This window comes from Phacochoerus africanus, chromosome 14, assembly GCF_016906955.1.
Source record: "Phacochoerus africanus isolate WHEZ1 chromosome 14, ROS_Pafr_v1, whole genome shotgun sequence".
Taxonomy (NCBI): Eukaryota; Metazoa; Chordata; class Mammalia; order Artiodactyla; family Suidae; genus Phacochoerus; species Phacochoerus africanus.
Genome location: NC_062557.1, coordinates 44,462,837 through 44,480,857, shown reverse-complemented (window position 1 = coordinate 44,480,857; position 18,021 = coordinate 44,462,837). Strand labels below are relative to the sequence as shown.

General features: G+C 54.7%; 2 protein-coding genes across 8 annotated transcripts in view; one reads left to right on the top strand and one right to left on the bottom strand.

Moving 5' to 3' along the window:
- Positions 1 to 375: 375 nt before the first annotated feature.
- On the top strand, positions 376 to 6,392 carry UNC119 (unc-119 lipid binding chaperone). Its single transcript, XM_047758102.1, has 5 exons — positions 376 to 665; positions 4,398 to 4,511; positions 4,996 to 5,098; positions 5,270 to 5,442; positions 5,691 to 6,392. Exons 1-5 carry the CDS (start codon positions 446 to 448, stop codon positions 5,801 to 5,803), a joined length of 723 nt encoding a protein of 240 aa, XP_047614058.1. The 5' UTR covers positions 376 to 445; the 3' UTR covers positions 5,804 to 6,392.
- A 5,502-nt stretch (positions 6,393 to 11,894) lies between these two features.
- Positions 11,895 to 18,021, bottom strand: part of FOXN1 (forkhead box N1) — a 30,504-nt gene continuing 24,377 nt past the window's right edge. For all 7 annotated transcript variants that reach the window (XM_047758811.1, XM_047758810.1, XM_047758814.1 and 4 more), the window contains 3 exons: positions 16,513 to 16,720; positions 15,875 to 16,366; positions 11,895 to 13,696 (listed from right to left, as the gene is read on the bottom strand). In XM_047758811.1, coding sequence (XP_047614767.1) covers positions 13,377 to 13,696; positions 15,875 to 16,366; positions 16,513 to 16,720 — 1,020 coding nt within the window. In that variant the 3' untranslated portion in view covers positions 11,895 to 13,376. The remainder of the gene's footprint in view (positions 13,697 to 15,874; positions 16,367 to 16,512; positions 16,721 to 18,021) is intronic.

Here is an 18,021-nt window from a genome sequence, read left to right as displayed (position 1 = left end):
TGACTGGGGGTTGGTATTGGTACCTGAGATTGTGAGTTTGAGAGGGCCTCTGAGCAGAGGTATTTGAGCTGAGACTAGAAGGACAAGAGGAGGCCTTCTGGGGGAAGAGCATCCCAGGCAAAGACCCTGAGGCGGGAACTCTTTTGAGGGGCGGAGAGAAGGGCGGAGCGGCTGGAGTACAGCGAGTAAGGAGAGGGTAGCCTTAAAATTCCTACAGATAAAAGTGGGAACAAAAATGAGTGAACCTGGGAGCGAGCCTCAACCCTGCCCTGGGTGAGTAGCCCAGGTGGGCGGGCGGTGGGTGGGGCCAGTTCTGGGCCCACCCCGGGGGCGGGGCGGTACCTGGGCCCCGGCGGGGGGCGGGGCTGCGGACGCTCCCCCTTAGCTCCAGCCGGCGCAGGCAGCCGCGGCGGCAGCAGCAGGCGAGCCGCGGCCCCGCGAGGCCATGAAGGTGAAGAAGGGCGGCGGCGGGGCCGGGACGGCGGCGGAGCCCGCTTCAGGGGCCTCGGGCCCAAGCGTGGAGCCCAAGCTGGAGCCGCAGGCGGAATCCGGGTCCGGGTCCGAGTCGGAGCCGGAGGCAGGCCCGGGGCCCAGGCCGGGGCTGCTGCAGAGGAAGCAGCCGATCGGGCCGGAGGACGTGCTGGGGCTGCAGCGGATCACGGGCGGTGAGCACCAAGCGAGGGAACGCCGCCGGCAGGCGGGAGCTAGAGAGGGCCCTCGAGGCGCGCGGAGCCCGGGCCCCCGCCCCCTTTCCCGCCCTCCCCTGCCTCCCCTCCCCCACCCGGGTCTCCCTGGCCGGTGTCCCCTATCCTTCTGCCTCTGGGCCTGAGATCTCCATGTCCCTCCTTCCTTTGATATCTCTCTGTGCCCCCTTCTCTCTGTAGAGATTTCTTTCCACCCGACTCTTTCCTTTTTGAAGAGTCTATCCCCCTTTTCCAAGGGTGGAGGTGGGCAGCAGCTGCTACTGTGACCCCTTCCCCACAGTCCTCAGAACCCTGTGAAGATTTTCTCTGCAATAACGAGGAGGGGGGTTGAGGGCAGTCTGTCCTCAGTCTCCACCCTGGAGGCTGGGTGGAGGCAGAGTTACTTGGGTGGTATCAAAACCCTCCTGTCTCCCTGATCATTAATGCCCTCACCCTGGACACCCCAGGAAGTCTGAAGCCATTCTCCTACCCCGGAAAGAACCTGAAGAGGAAACTTCAGTGGGTTGGCTCTGGGTTCTCTAAAGGGAGTGGGTTAATGCCCCCTACCCCCGCAGCCTGGACTAGGGCCTGACCTCTTCTGGGAGGCCAAGTCTCCACTGTGGTTGAGTTCCTGAGCTCGACCTGCCTAAGCTGAACTTCCAACTTTGTTGTGTAATTGGCTGTATGATCTTGGGCTCATAACTTCACCTCTCTGCACATATTCACCTGTAAAATGGGGATAATAACTCCTACCTTACAGAGCTATTGTGAAAATAAATCCTCTGATTTTGCACCGTGCCTGGCGTTGTGCATGCCCTGTAAATAGGGCTCTTTTATCAATAGTACTGAGGGCCCCACAGGACTGCTCATAGCTGCTGCTGAGAGGCAGACAACTGGGCATTCAGGGCAGGGGAGGGGGTGACCAGAGGCAGGCAACAAGGACCAGGAAGTCTCATGGCAGAGGCAGTGGTTGAGCGTCAAAGACCACAGCATTTGGAGAGGCAGTGGCTTTCTACCTCGACCTCATTGATCAGTAACCCTACCCTGGCTCCCTCTGTGACAGTAACTCTTGGGGCCTCTCGGTGGAGGTGGGGGGCAAATGCTGGAGTGGACCTTAGCTCTGGAGCTGCAGGAACGGCAGAGCCCGGGGCTTCCAGTCAGAGCTGTGAAGGGGACCTGACAGCAGGTCTAGGCTTGTGCATCTGGGTCCCTGGGGGACCAGCCTCTTCCTCCTCACTAAGCCAGGCAGCCATTCTTGGCTGGGCCCCCAGAGCTGCTGAGCTGCCTTGCCTGAGCCGGCGCTGGTAGAGGGAAGGTACCTGGACTAGTCTGATGTTGGTGCCAGTTGGGCTGTCATTGGCAACAGCAGCATTTATGGTTCAGGTTAGTCTGGGGCAGAACTTCTTTTTTTTTCTTTTTTTGCTTTTCATGGCCACATCCACAGCATATGGAAGTTCCCAGGCTAGGGGTCGAATCGGAGCTGGAGCCACAGCAATGCAGGATCCGAGCCGTGTCTTCGACCTACACACTACAGCTCATGGCCATGCTGGATCCTTAACCCACGGAGCGAGGTCAGGGATCGAGCCCGCATCCTCATGGATATTAGTCAGACTCATCTCCAATATGCCACAATGGGAACTCCTGGGGCAGAAGTTCTTTACTGAGGGTCTGACTTGTCCAGGTCCTAGGTAACTTTAGAGGTTATTTTGCAGCTATGGGGGCTTCCAGCCCATGTACATTTGTCTCAGAATTGGGAAGAAATTCATAGCTCTTTGAGATGCGACATCTGTGGGGGATGGGTAGAGGAGAGGGCTTCACAGGAGCCCTTTCCTTTGCAGAAGTTGAGAACAGGGCTCCAGGACTCTCCCCCCACGGCCTCTTCTGACCCTAATCACACAGGTCTGAGGTTTGCTCTGCCCGGATTACCCAGCGCTGAATCCAGCTTAGGAAGTTATTTGTGGCCGAGGGGAAGGGACCAGTCGTGTTCTGAACCCTTGGCTACGCTGCCCCTTATCTGGGCTGACCCCGGGTCCCTGGCCTTATCCTTCTCTGGTAGAGGGAGGGAGTGGATGTGGTGTCCTGAACCATGGGCATCCTTGTTTCTCACTTCCTCTAAGGACAGAGGGGTTGAAAGGTTGAGTTTGCAGCAGGAGAGACTGAGGCCAGACTGCAAGGCATTCTCAAGTGAGAGGAGAGGTCCCAGAAGTTAGAAAACGGGGGACGAAGGAGGGCTTCATGGGGAGCTGGGAGTTGGGCCACTAGGATGCCGTTCCCACTATTGTCATATCCACTTCCTATGCCCTACAGCTTCCTTCTGCAGCTCTGGATTAGTGCTTACTTTCTGTGAAAATAAAGTGTGTACAGGGTGAGGTAGGTAGGGGCTGCCTACTTCCATTCTGCTCCCTATCCTCTCCCCAGCATGGGCTGTGGTGGACAAGCTGTTGCTCAGGCCCCTCCATAAGCCTTCTTGTCTTTGCTGGACCCCATCGTGCCAGGTGGCTACCTGGAGGGCTTCCTGGAGGGGGCTGCCGCAGGCTTGGGGAAGAGAGAATAACTTTACATTCACTTCCTCTTCCTGCCCCAGAGGAATGGGAGGTGGCCCAGGGGCCTAGAGGGTGATTTCCGGGCCTCTATGGGGAGGATGTGATGCTGGGCAGGGTGACAGCATCAGAGCCCCTGCTGCACCTCTCTGCTCCTTCCTATTTGCTGCCAGGACTTCCCTGAGTGCTTGCAGTTGTTGCTGCAAGAGCAGTGAGGGTTGGATCAGGCCCTGCTGTTCCTGAGCTTCCTCAAGCGGACCCACCACTGTTCCTGCTTCCTCTTCTGGGCCCGAGGACTCCCCTTACCCCGTGCACAACCCTGCTGCACCTGCCACACCCTCTTCCTGGCCTTGTGGGGGTGGCTCGAGTCAGAGCTGCATGGATGACCTTTGAGGGGGCTCCCTGTGTTCTCTAAGACCTCCTCCCGCTGGAAGATCAACAGGGGATAGGAGCAATTCCCACCCCTGCCCCCCGTAGTCTGGGCTCTGGGCTTGAGTCAGCAGAGCTTTGGCTAAGCTGCTTAAGGGAGCTGGGTTTGTGTAAGCCTCTTATGGGCAGAGGAGGGGCCCGTGGGGGGCGGGGGATGAGGAGGAACAGAGAAAGGGGTGTTCATCTGCCCTAGCACTACCCAGGTCAGAGAAAGTCCTTGCCTGACACACTTAGAGGTGGCGCCAGGGGCGGCTGTGGGGTGGGGACGGCGGTATCCTATCCTGGGGTAGAGCTGTGTCTCCCACCTTAGAGTGAGGTACCCCAAAGCAGGGCTGTATCTTCCCTCTCATGCTGGGTGGTGGTGGGGGGTGTTGCCCCATCAGATTAGAGACTCATTTTACTGAAAGTCATCAAGCCAGGGCTGGCAAAGCAGAGGCTGAAATAAGGGCTCTCAACTCCCCGGTGGGAGGGGAAGTGTGGGGGAGGTGGCCTTGACCTCCACCCTGCTTCTCCCTGATCCCAGAGGCTACTCGAATGGAACCATTTGTCCCCATTAGATCCTGATTGCAGAACTATGGCTCCCCCACACTGGGCTCCCCCAGGGCAGGGGCTCAATTCTCTCTGGAAGACAGTGACCTTAGGCATCAGAGAAATTGGTGACTAGTTCAGGGTCCTATGAAAACTGAGTGGGCAGCAGGGGCTTCTGGGTAGGCCCTCTCCTTGCTCAGTTGCCCATCTCCCCTAGACTACCTGTGCTCCCCCGAGGAGAATATCTACAAGATCGACTTTGTCAGGTTCAAGATTCGGGACATGGATTCAGGCACTGTCCTTTTTGAAATCAAGAAGCCCCCAGCCTCAGGTGAGTGGATTGGCTGGGCCATCAACAGAGGGAGGTGAACAGGGGCCATGAAGTGGGCTTGCCCAGGGACTCCTCAGGCCACCAAGTCAGAGCAGAGCTGGGATGTGGGCCCCAGCCTTCCCAGGAGTCACCAGGCAGGGGGCGCTCTGCCTGAGGCTGGGCCTCTTCTTTTCCTTTTCTTGGGTTGATTGGGTTGGACATCCTGGGAGGGCTGCCCTGCCTCGTCAGTCTTTGCCAGCCTGCCCTCTGCAGGCCTCCCTGGGAACTGCAGTCTCAGAGGTTCCAGGTCTTTTTATTTCTTGTTGCTCTGGGGACCTCAGTTGAAATTGGTGACCTGCTGACCTAGAACCCTTAGGTGAAAGCATTCGGCCACTGGTCTGAACCCTCAGTGTGCGTTAGGATCTCCTGGGGAGTTTAGATAAATTCAGACAGATGGGGGGCCCCAGCTTGAAGCCCACTGAGCCCCAGCTGGGATACATTACAGAGAGGTTGCCCATCAACCCACGGGACCTGGACCCCAATGCTGGGCGCTTTGTCCGCTACCAGTTCACGCCTGCCTTCCTCCGTCTGAGGCAGGTGGGAGCCACGTGAGTCACGGGGCTGGGGGGAGGGGGTGGGGGCGGGGGTGAGGGTGGGGGTCTGAGGGCGGGAGTGAGCCCTTCCTGAGTTCTTACCGAGCCTCTCTTGGGGTGGTCTCTCCCGAGCCAGGCTGGCTGTTGGGGCGGCCCAGCTCAGCCCTGCCCCCCTCTGTCACTCAGGGTGGAGTTCACAGTGGGAGACAAGCCTGTCAACAACTTCCGCATGATTGAGAGGCACTACTTCCGCAACCAGCTGCTCAAAAGCTTTGACTTCCACTTTGGTTTCTGCATCCCCAGCAGCAAGAACACCTGCGAGCACATCTACGACTTCCCCCCGCTCTCTGAGGAGCTGAGTGCGTGTGCAGGGCCCTGGGGGGTAGGGGGGGAGCAGGGCTGGCGGGGAGCTCAGAGACACCACGCTGGGGTCTGAGCCCCTTTCTTCACACCTGAGGTCTCCTGTGTCTGGCCACCATTCGTATGTCACCTAGAGGGAAACTGAGGCTCCCAGAGCCTGGGGGAACTCTTTGTTCAGCTTGTCCTAGTCCCCTAGTCCTGAAGCCCCTGCTGATTTTTGCCCCAACTGGCTGGGCCTCTCTTGCAGTCAACGAGATGATCCGTCACCCGTATGAAACACAGTCTGACAGCTTCTACTTCGTGGATGACCGGCTGGTGATGCACAACAAAGCAGACTATTCCTACAGCGGGACGCCCTGACCCCAAACCGCCCCTACCCCAGGAGGGTCCTGGGCCCCAGCTGTGCCCACCCCGATACTCTCCTCTCCACCCCAGGTCTTCTGCCTGGAGAGTGTTTCAGGAGCCCTGGACCCTGAGTCAGTGTTGGGAGGGAGGGTGCCTGATGTCCCCAGTTCAAGTCCGTGAAGCCCAGGGGGCCTGGCACGTGGGGTGGGCGTAGGGGGGCTGTTTGCCTCCGTGTCCAGCAAGGTCTCCCGTGGGAAGTGGAGTAGCCACGACTTCCGGTCAGCCTAGCTGGGCCTCTTGGGCCCAAGTTTCAGAATAGTGTTCCCCTATCCAGGCTTTGACTAGGTCAGGCAGGAGCCCATGCCCTGTCCCCTGCCCACCACCAACAGGCCATTTAGAGTTGTAAGGTCACAGACAAAGATCCATGTGGGGTCTGGCAGCCAAGCTTCCAAAGGGAGTTGGGGCCTTGACCCCAGCCCCGCCTCCACCATCAGGGGCTGAGACACTGTCCGAGGTGTGGGAGGGATGCGCCAGAGGGCAGCCCGTGGGAGGGACTGGACCAACTGTATATAGTTTTCAATAAACTCTTTCTCCTTTGCTGCTCTCTGGTCGTGGGCCAGCATGTGTGTGTGTGGTGGTGGTTTTGAGGGGCGGGGAGGACAATGTGGTTCTGTCTCCGGATCCTCTGCACCCTGACACCACGCTCAGCCTCTAGAGTCAGCATTTAGGCTGTATTGTAGATGGAATGGCTTTTTCCTTTGATAAAACGGAGACTCAGGCCCTGAGAGGGAAGGCTTTGGCCCAAGGTCCTGGCCAACCCTGAAGAACAGGCTGCGACAAGCTAGGAGGGAAGGTGTTGGGGAGGGGGCCTGGCCCTCTATCCTACCTTCCCTGATCCCAAGAGGCCATGGGACCATTCATTTGTCCTTTTAGCCCTCATTCATGAGAGAGGGGCTGAGGCGGAGGCCTGCAGCCTCGTCTTGCCCTCAGCTGCCTTGGAGAGGCCCCCAGCCCCACCCCGGCCCCAGAGGAGGTCTTCATTCCTTCACGGAGGAAATTCAGCAACTGAGGTCAGTGGAGAACTTGCCTGCTGTTTCAGGCACGAACTTGGTTACACCTGGTGCCAGTTCTCAGGCTGAGGAGTTCGTTCATCTAACCCTAATTGGCCTAGAAGCGCTGGAATTCAGCCGTGTTCTATGGAGTCCTTGCTGACAGCCAGTACCCAGGCTGAACTCGGGTGCCAAAAGGAGTGAGACACGGAACAGGTACCTGTCCCCAGAGTAAGATGAACTGGGCATCCAGGGGAGCAAGAGTCATGTTCTGGGGAGGATTCTTGGAGGAGACGGTGTTTGGACCAGGGGCTTGAAAACTTAGGATGACTTTGAAGGGAAGAGACGGGGAGAGGGCGTTTAGGAACAGGGAATAGCCTAAGGCGAAGATTTGGAGGCAAGATTTATCAGTTGCATTTGAGAAGGTGAATATTTATAGTGTAAAAGACAAAGCTATGGAGCCTTGTGGTTCAAGGGTTGGGGCTTCTCCTGAGGAAGCCGGTGGGCCACTGAGGAGGATTCGGCAGGAATGACCTGATCAGATTATCTCTGGCAGCTGAGTGAAGGGTGGACTGAAGAGAGTGAGACAAATAATAACAGCCTGTGGAGTTCCTGTTGTGGCTCAGTGGGTTAAGAACCTGACATAGTATCTGTGAGGATGCAGCTTTGATCCCTGGCCTCTCTCAGAGGGTTAAGGAGCCAGCATTGCTGCCAGCTGCAGTGTAGGTCATAGATGCGGCTCAGATCTAGTGTAGCCGTGCCTGTGGCATAGGCCTGCAGCTGTAGCTCTGATTTTGCCCTTGGCCTGGGAGCGTCCATAAGCTGCAGGTGTGCCATTAAAAAAGAAAAAAAAAAAAAAAAGCCAGTATATATTGAATGTTAGGTCCAGGCCTGCATGCTTCTTATATATTAACTTAGAATGTTTACCATCAGTTCTGAGGATTATGCCTCTTTTGCAGAAAATGCAGGCCCCGAGAAGTTAACTTGCTGCACCAACATCGTGCAGCTGTTAAGTGGCAGTGTCAGGATTCAAATCCAGGGAGTTTGGCTCCATAGTCCATGTACTATCACACTAGTGGCAGAGGTATACTGACGAGGGTATTGTAAGAATTTAAGTGAGAGATAAAGGAACTGGAAAGCAGATGAAGTTGAGGGGTTTTTTGTTGTTTGTTTTTTGGCTTTTTGCCTTTTCTAGGGCCAGATCCTTAACCTGCGGTGCCACCAGGAAACTCCCAGTTGCTGATATTCTTTGTTTGTTTGTTTGTTCAACATTTTAATTGAATATATTGGGATCTCTGCCAACACTGAAATGCAGATTCAGGATTTGATCATATGTGAAATCAGCTTTAACTATCATACAACTGTCTCTGTAAACAAATTATACATTTCAATATACTAGGTCTCAAACATATTTTATTTTTATTTTTATTCTTTTTGTTGTTGTTGTTGTTATTGTTGTTGTTGTTGTTGCTGCTATTTCTTGGGCTGCTCCCGCGGCATATGGAGGTTCCCAGGCTAGGGGTCTAATCAGAGCTGTAGCCACCGGCCTACACCAGAGCCACAGCAACGCGGGATCCGAGCCGCGTCTGCAACCTACACCACAGCTCACGGCAATGCCGGATCATGAACCCACTGAGCAAGGGCAGGGACCGAACCCGCAACCTCATGGTTCCTAGTCAGATTCGTTAACCACTGCGCCACGACGGGAACTCCTCAAACTTATATTTTAAATAGAAGAGCAATGTGTGCATATGTATGCTTTTTTTTGGCAATCTTAAACAAAATATCAACATTTTATCTCTATTTTTTTCATGTAATACTTTATTATTTATCCTGCTTTTAGACATTTTTTGTGCCACAGAATTCTATCTTTCTTTAAGTACCATATCCCTCCAAGTATGACAAATTACAGTTCTCCATTTCAATGCTACCTAGTAAATTCAAAGTATATTATCTTCAGAATAACCTGGCATATTGGTAAAAGATTTTTTTTTTCAGTATCAATAGAAGAACTAAATTTAAGGAGATAGAATCAACTCACAATTTTGAGTTTTGATAAGTATCTAAATATTCAACTCTTAGGTAAAGACAGCTGTAATTATATACATGCCTGAAATCTTTAACCAGGATGAAAACAGTCATATTCAATAACTTATTTTTCTACACTAGCTGTAAATATAAAAGCTGATATAGATAGCTTGGCTTATATTTTACATTGGTCTTAAATTATTTCTCTCTCAGCACCTTTTCTCATTTTAACACTACACTTCATGAATGCCAAAGTTAATTTTTTTCTTCTATTTTATTTATTTATTTATATTACTCAATGAATTTATCACATCTGTAGTTGTATAATGATCATCACAATCCAGTTTCACAGGATTTCCATCCCACAACCCAAGCACATCCCCCCACCCCAAAAAATGTCTCCTCCGGAGACCATAAGTTTTTCAATGTCTGTGAGTCAGCAGCATCTGTTCTGCAAAGAAGTTCATTGTGTCCTTTTTTCAGATTCCACATGTCAGTGAAAGCATTTGATGTTGGTGTCTCATTGTATGGCTGACTTCACTTAGCATGATAGTTTCTAGGTCCATCCATGTTGCTAAAAATGCTGGTATTTTGTTCCTTTTAATGGCTGAGTAATATTCCATTGTGTATATCTACACATCATCTTGATCCACTCCTCTGTCAATGGACATTTAGGTTGTTTCCATGTCTTGGCTATTGCACAGAGTGCTGCAATGAACATCGGAATACATGTGTCTTTGCAAGTCATGGTTTTCTCTGGATAGATGCCCAGGAGTGGGATTGCTGGATCAAATGGGAGTTCTATGTTTAGTTTTCTGAGGAATCTCTATCCTGTTTTCCACAGTGGTTGCACCAATTTACAATCCCACCAACAGTGTGCTAGGGTTCCTTTTTCTCCACACCCTCTCCAGCACTTATTGTTTGTAGACTTTTGGATGATGGCCATTCTGGCTGGTGTAAGGTGGTACCTCAGAGTGGTTTTGATTAGCATTTCTCTAATAATGAGTGATGTTGAACATCTTTTCATGTGTTTTTTGGCCATCCGCATGTCTTCTTTGGAGAACTGTCTGTTTAGATCTTCTGCCCATTTTTGATGGGGTTGTTTGTTCTTTTGGTATGGAGCTGCAGAAGGTGTATATAAATTTTGGAGATTAATCCCTTGTCAGTTGATTCATTTGCAAAGATTTTCTCCCATTCTGTGGGTTGTCTTTTTGTTTTGCTTAGGGTTTCTTTTGCTGTGCAGAAACTTTTAAGTTTGATTAGGTCCCATTTGTTTATTTTTGTTTTTACTGTCATTACTCTAAGAGGTGGATCTGAGAAGATGTTGCTGTCGTTTATGTCGGATAGTGTTTGGCCTACATTTTCCTCTAAGAGTTTTATAGTGTTTGGTCTTATATCTGGGTCTTTAATCCATTTTGAGTTTATTTTTGTGTACGGTTGCTGATATTCCTTAATTGAAGGAACTGCTCAATTTGAGGTAGAGACGAGTGAAAACAAAAGTGTAATTTCTTTATACGAGTTCGTGGACTTATGAATTCTCACCAGTTTTTAAGAACCCTGAGGTTCAGAGCCCCTGAACCAAATGGTTAATTCTCCACTTATCTGGCACTTCCAGACCCTGCATCCATCCAGACTGCGGCTCACACTCAGTTGTGGTTGAACATGTGGTGAGGTTTGGCCAGCAGGGGGCAGCATATGAGCAGAAGTGCGGGGCTCAGTTCAGAGAGAAAGTGCTGCCCAGTTTTAAGGCCAAGGGCCAGTCTGGTTACAAACCGACAAACAGGAGACTCAAAGTCTCATCGGCTTGCTACCTGTCTCATTTGCTGTGGGCAAGCTCACTCGTAGTTGTGCTGAATGGGCCCATGCAGCTGAGGGTTCCTGGGGGAGATGTCCCCACTCACTGCCCAGGCTGCTGGTGTAGAGAAGATTGAGTCCGCAGGTCTGAGGGTCTGAGGCAAGGAAGTGGGTCCCAGTAAAATTCTCCCCTGAAACCTTGGTCCTGCAGCAGCGGTGGGGCAGGGTGTCTTCCTCTTGGGTGCACTGGCCGGGCCATGCCTTCCCCCATTCCTTACCCCACCCTGTCCCTCTAGCCCTGGCCGTAGCCAGGCTCTAAAGCGCCTGGGAAGTAAGGTGCTGATGTAGGATGGGGTTCTAGAATGGGATCTTCTGCAGCGCTTCCTTAGGGGAAGGTAGGTGGTGTAGGCTGGACCCCAGGCCTCACCCCTGGAAGAATTTTTTTCCGCCACACCTGTGGCATATGAAAATTCCTAGGCCAGGGATTAAATCAGAGCTATACTGCCATCTACACTGCAGCTGTGGCAATGCTGAATCCTTTAACCCACTGTGCTGGCCAGGGATCGAACCCATGTTTCTGCAATGACCCAAGTCACTGCAGTTGGATTCTTAGCCCACTGCACTGCAGTGGGAACTCCTAGAAGAACTCCACTGGGCTGCACAAACCACAGCCCCACATGCGGCTGCTCTGAGACTCAAGATCCATGTGTGTGCTTTTGGCTCCCACGCCTGCCCCATCCCTGCTCAGGCAGCGTGTGGGGCTGCCTCTCAGGTGCTGTTTGGTGACAACAGCCTACCTGGTGATGGGATTGGAAGTGGGACTGAGTGGGCCCCTGACCTTCCAGGGCTGGCAGTGCACACAGCACCAGGCTAGGTTCCCTTCATGTCATCTGTGGAAGCCAGGGCCCAGCCAGGGAAAGATGGGGACGGGTTGGCACGGCCCCTTTCTTGTGCAAGGAGAGGGAGGTGAGAGGTGTGGGGGGAGGGCGTCCTTCCCTTTTCTCTGGGCGGGCAGCCACTGCCTCCCGTCTCACTGGAGGTTCTGGAAAGAGGCCCTGCCCACCTGCCCCCCATCCTCCCTGTGCTGGTCAGGAAGTCCTCCTCGATGCCTCGCTCTGGATTTGGAGAGAGTCCTGGGTGAGGGTTGGGGTAGAATCATAGGCGCAGAGAATCTACAGTCAGTAAGTCCCGACCTTTCTGCTCCAGGGAGGAGCGGTCCAAAAAGGAAGGCTTGGTAGCCGAAACACAAGGCTCTCGCTTTATTTTTCCAGGACAGGGGACAATGGCAGGCCATCATGGGTTCTGCTTGTGTCTCATCTGAGCCTGTGGCCTACCTCTGGGGGTACTGTCACTCTCAGGGCCGAGGATATGATGAGGCTCCCAAGTGGCAGGAGCTGGGCTCTCAGGTAGGGCATGGCAGGCATCTGGGTCACAACCCTAGCTCCAGGGACATCCTGGGCTGGCCAAGCACTCAAAAAGAAGGGGCGTGGGTGCCCCCCTGCCCCATCAGCCCGCATGAGGCTTCCCTTCTGCGAATGCCCAGGCTGCTTGAGACAACTGCAAGAGTTTCCTAAGCTGGGACTTAAACTACATGAACTTCTTAGATGTGAGATAGTGGTGGCCTGGAGGGGCTTTTCCTGCACCCAGGCCTAGGAGGAAAGGATACTTTCAAGTTTCCAAGGGCAAGGGTTTTTCCAAACACTTTGTGTTGGAATTGGGCTCAGTTTGATCCTGGGCTGGATGTTGCCCCTCCTGTGTGTCATCCCAGGGGAAGCCAGACAGCTTACGTGGGGGACAGGTAAAGCCTGGCATGGTGCCCTGGGGACCACACACTCTTCGGGGAGAGAGACTCCATATCTCTTCCTTCTTGATGGGCGGCTGGGATGAAGATGGGAGAATAAATACAGGGCCTTCTGGAAAAGATCATGCCTGGAGGGGGCCAGTCCTGTGGAGAATGTGGACATCCACATAGGGCCCCAGGGTGGTCTGAGACCTGGAATGGGACCCCTGGGGTTTTGGTAACCAAAGCCCTCAGTTCTCAGCTGCCCCAATGTAGTCAGGCTCTGGGATGTAGTTTTGATTCTTTTTTTTTTTTTTGCTTTTTCAGGGCCACACCTGCAGTATATGGAAGTTCCCAGGCTAGGGGTTGAGTTGGAGCCATAGCTGCTGGCCTATGCGACAGCCACAGCCACACATCTGAGCCGCATCTGTGATCTGCACCACAGCTCATGGCAATGCCGTATCCTTAACCCACTGAGCAGAGCCAGGGATCGAACCTGCGTCCTCATGGATACGAGTTGGGTTCATAATCCGCTGAGCCACAAAGGGAACATCCTGATTTCTTTGAATATAATGTTTCCTGGTGGGTGAGGGTAGGTTTGACCATGTATCTGTGTGTACGTACGTGCGGGCACACGTGCACGAGGGCGTAAGTGTGGGTGAGTGTGAGCTGAGGACAGTGCGTGGTCTTCTTGCCCAGACATTGCTCTTCAGAGGCCCTGAGTGAGGAGCTGGCGTCCCAGGAGGCAGAAATGTGTGAGAGGCAGAACCTGGGTGGCATCTTCTACACTCCCGGCTGCCAGCGAACAGACAAGTTGGCCTAGTGGCACAGGGGACAGGGAGTGTGTTCCTTCCTTGATCTTCAAGGTGGGCCCAGCATGGGCGGCCAGCTGGGACTGCCAGGCCAGGCAAAGGCTGGAGTTGCTGCGGGGCACAGCTCAAGCGAGGGCCATGGGCTTGGAGCTGGAGCTGAGGTACACAGAGGGGCCAGCAGGGGCCGTGGGGGGCGGGGGCTCCAGCTCCATGAAGGCCGAGTAGAGGGTGGTGAGATGCAGGTCACCCAGTGCCCCGGAGCCCCCATTGCCTGGTGGTGCCAAGTCAGCTGCCCCACTACCTGTCTCTGCCAGGCAGGGCCCAGGAGGAAGGCAGTGGGGTGGGGGTGGGGGGGGTGGCATTGAAGAGGATGTCGGGGATGAGGTCACCAGTATCAAGGGGTCAAGGGCCAGGCTGTCATCCTTCAGCTGTTCCCACAGGTTTCCTGGTTGGAGGAGAAAACAGGTTTCACTGGAGGCACCAAGGAGCCCTGTATGCCCCCTACTCCACGGCTCTCATGTGCGAAAGAGAGCAGGACTGGGGTAACGCTGAATGGGGAACCGACATTTGGCGCTAGATGTGTGACCCCAGGGAGCTGCTGAACCTCTCTGATTCCTCCTCCCACATAGGACAGTTTGAATGTCAGAGCCCAGAGCCCAGAGCTCTGCGGCTTTTTTTTTTTTCCCTTTTCTTTCTAGGGCTGCACCTGTGGCATTTGGAAGTTCCCAGGCTAGGGGTCAAATCAGAGCTGCAGCTGCCAGCCTACGCCACAGCCACCCCAGATCCGACTCACGTCTGTGACCTACACCACAGCTCATGGCAACTCTGGATCCTTTAACCCACTGAATGAGGCCAGGGATCGAACCCACATCCTCATGGATACTAGTTGGGTTTGTTACCACTGAGCCACAATGGGAACTCCTTTAAAAAAAAATTTTTTTTTCCATGGATCGTTTTTAGAGGGGTTGGGGAGGGGCAAGGATTTGAGAGCTGCCTATTGGAAAGGTTGCTGCAGCTGCAGTGCATTCCAAGGCTACTGTGGGGAGGGACCTTCTTCACCCTGGCTCTTGCCCTGGCTCTCAAGGCAGGTGGATCTGCAGCCCAGGCCAAGGATCTGCCAACAATGCACTGTAGGCTCCAATGAGGTGGCTGGGCTCGGCTCCCTGGACCTCCTCCACTGTGGGGCCCAAGGGACAGGAGCAAAGGCAGGAAGCACTGACTCGGTTCTGTCGCCTGATCCTCCTTTGTGTGTCGTGTGATCTGCATCATGGTGGGCCAGGGCCTGGAGCTCCTTCCCTGGGTATCAGAGCTGCAGTGTCTGGAGGAGGAGGGGTGGAACTAAACCCTAGACTGACCTTGGCTGCCAATCCTAAACTCTCCTTCTTTCTAGCTAAGTGACCTTGGATAAGTTACTTAACCTTGGTGCACATCTGTGAAATGGGTTCAGCAATCCCTCCTATCCTACAGGCCCATATGAGAGCACGTGTAAGTCACCTCACACAATGCCTGGCAGTTCACGGGTGTGTGTGTGTGTGTGTGTGTGTGTTTGTGTGTGTGTAAATGTTTACAGTATCTATAGTTTCTCCTGAGGCTGTTGTTGAGCCCTGCTCCCCTCTTTGGGAGAGGGATGAGGCTCTCATTGCCCTTTTCGTTTCTTTCTTTCTTTCTTTCAGTCTTTTTAGGGCCACACCTGTGGCATATGGAGGTTCCCAGGCTAGGCGTCAAATTGGACCTGCAGCTGCTGGCCTACACCACAGCCACAGCAATGCAGGATCCGAGCCACGACTGTGACCTACACCACAGGTCATGGCAACGCCGGATCCTTAACCCACTGAGCGAGGCCAGAGATCGAACCTATGTCCTCATGGATCCTAGTTGGGTTCATTAACCGCTGAGCCCAATGGGAACTCCTCATTGCCCTTTTCTAGCAATAGCCTCCTGAGACTTGGGCTCTCTCTTGGGCAAACTGGGAGACCTCTAAGGGTTGGCTGTCCCCACCTGCTTGTGGATGTCCCCTACCCCAGTGTATGCAAAGGGTCTGAAGGCCTGGATCTGCACCTTTCTTCAAGCCCTGTATGGCCAGGACCAGGGCCCGGAGGTGCACTAGAGTTAGCTGGGAATGGGTGGGGTCAGCCACGTGCAGAGATGGAGCAGTCAGGATGGAACGGAAGAGATAGAACCTCTTCCTGGGACCTGCTGCCTAGCTCTGAGGACTTCATTCTTCCAGGGGGAAGATCTCTCTCTTCCTTCTGCGTTAGAAGATGAATTCTGAGGACATGCAATTGCTTCCGTTCAATGTTCATACTCAGTCGCTCACCACCAAGTATGGAGCGGAACTTCGGGCCCTTTCCAGCCTACCCAGAAGCGAGAGTGGTTTGATGATGGGGTCAGATGGAACACGTTCAAGAGTGCCAGGAGGAGGGAGATGGGAGCAGGGACATATCTCTTCACCCCTTAACACCCCCACCCCTCGTCGCCCCCAGCTCAGGCCTTCTCTGCTCCAGTTTGACCTGCAACTGGGCAGTGAGCAGGCTGAAGCCTAGAGACTTAGAGGGGACGGGCCGCACTGCCAGCTGCCCCTCTCCAGTCCTGCCCTACCTCCGCTTACCCCACCCCAGCTCACCCTGGAAGTCAAAGTCGGTGAGAGAGGGGTTGATGGCATCAAGGTCAGTGCCAAGGTCTCCGTCGGGCAGCAGGGTGTCATGCATGGTCCTGGCGGGGGAAGGTTCAGCCAGCAGCTTGGCGCTGTGGCTGGGTGGTGTGTGGGCAGGCAGAGGCGAGTCCTGGGGGGTGCCCGGCTGGGCCCGCACCTCAAGGTGCCCATCTGGCTGCGGGAACAATGGTTGCGGAGGTCCGAGAGGGGCCAGGCCCGGTGAGAGGTGCGAATATGTCTGCCCGTAGCAGGAGGGCGCGGGCCCCCCAAGTAGGTCCTGCAGGGGATTCTTGCCAGGAATAGGGCCTGGAGCTGGGTGGATGGAGTGCAGCGGCTGGGAGAGCCCAGCTGGAGGTGCCAGGGGCTGGATGGGGCCCGAGCCTGTCAGCCCAGGTGGGGGGCAGCCGAGCAGTGGGGAGCCCAGCTTCTCCCTCTTGTCTCCAATGAGGCTGTCCAGCTCTTCTGAAAAGGCCCAAGAGAGAGGGACAAGGTGAGACCTTCCTTTCCCCACAAACACTCCCATCCTTGGAACCGAACCCAGGCTCTTTCCCCACTCATCGGTTCTCTTTGCTCAGCTTCTCTCTCTCTCTCTCTTTTCTGGGCCTCACCTGGCTTGGCCATGCTCTTGCGCACGGCGATGGGGTCTTTCCTCTTCCACTTCTGCAGCTCCTCCTGCATCTTGTCGATCTTGGCCGGATTGAGGGCCCACAGGCAGCCCTTGCGAGAGGAACTTCCCGATTTGTTCTCTACCTTCTCGAAGCACTTGTTAAGAGACAGGTTATGGCGGACAGAATTCTTCCAGCCATCAGGTGCCGTCTGCCGGAGCAGAGCAAGACAAGAGTTCAGGCTCCGGTCAGGGTTTCAGAAAACTCCTTTCACCATCTGGGCACAGAGCTGCCACCCACTCTGGGGCTTATCGTGCTCCTCTGCACCCAGCCCACACTTGGTCCCCTTCAGTGCTGGGACAGGGGTGGGCAGGAACCTTAATCACCGTTGTTTTATTTTGTTTTTTTTATGGCTGTTCCCGTGGCCTACGGAGGATCCCAGGCTAGGGGTTGAGTGGGAGCTGCAGCTGCCGGCCTACACCACAGCCACAGCAACACGGGCTCTGAGCCATGTCTGTGACCTACACCACAGCTCATGGCAAAGCCAGAGCCTTAACCCAGAGCCAGGGATCAAACCGGCAACCTCATGGATACCAGTCCAGGTCTTCACCCACTGAGCCACAGTGGGAACTCCTTGATCAAGGTTATTATCAGCTAAAATCTGCCTTCATCCTACCCCCACCCCCTCCAGAGGACTGTCTTAAGGTGATTCACAAAGGCAGGGCTGGTGGATGCCACAGGGGCCCCTCCCCTCCCCCACACGGGGGGCGGGGGGGGGGACACTCCCCTCTGGGTCTTCGGGCCTGTGCTGGGACCCCTGTCTGGAGAAGGACTCACTATGCAGAAGCCTTTGGCGCTGCGTCGCCCTGCTGTGAGCCCATCTCTGGGGTCTGGGTCCGTGAAGTCCTCTGAGTGTGAGGACGTGCGTGTTCCCGAGGATGAGTGTGTGTGTGAGAAAGTCTCTCTGGGTACGTGTGTGGGCGTGAGTGCTCATCTGAATGTGCCTGGGGGGGCGTGCCCTGGTGGGGAGGCCAGCCCTCAGGCGGGGGGTGCTCGTGCCAACAGAATAAACAACCATTAGGAGGCCTGGTCATGCCACCAGTGCCGTAATTGTGCCCAGGGAGGGTGGTAAAAACCATTAGGCTGACTCAGTTGAGTGAGAGGCGGTGGTGGGGGTGCCCGTGGGTACTCCCCCCGCCCCGTTCCCCCACCCTCGGCGGTGTCCCAGGCTCTGTGACCGTCCTGGGCCCAGCCAGGGCCAACTGCGGGCGGAGTGCCCGCTCTGGCCGGTGAGGTTCCCCCCACCACCAGCTCTCAGGTTCTGCCTAATGAGGGGCAGCCACTCCCTCCTCGCCAGCTCTCTTGCCCCAGGGAGCAGCCAGGCTGAATCATGTCCAGCAGAACCGGGCCCTGATGCCAGCGCCACTGCAAGTTGCGGGCAGGAGCAGCTGGAGCCTTTCTCAGGGACCACTGGCCTGGGGCAGGGGGCTGGTTGAGATGACCCTCCAGGCT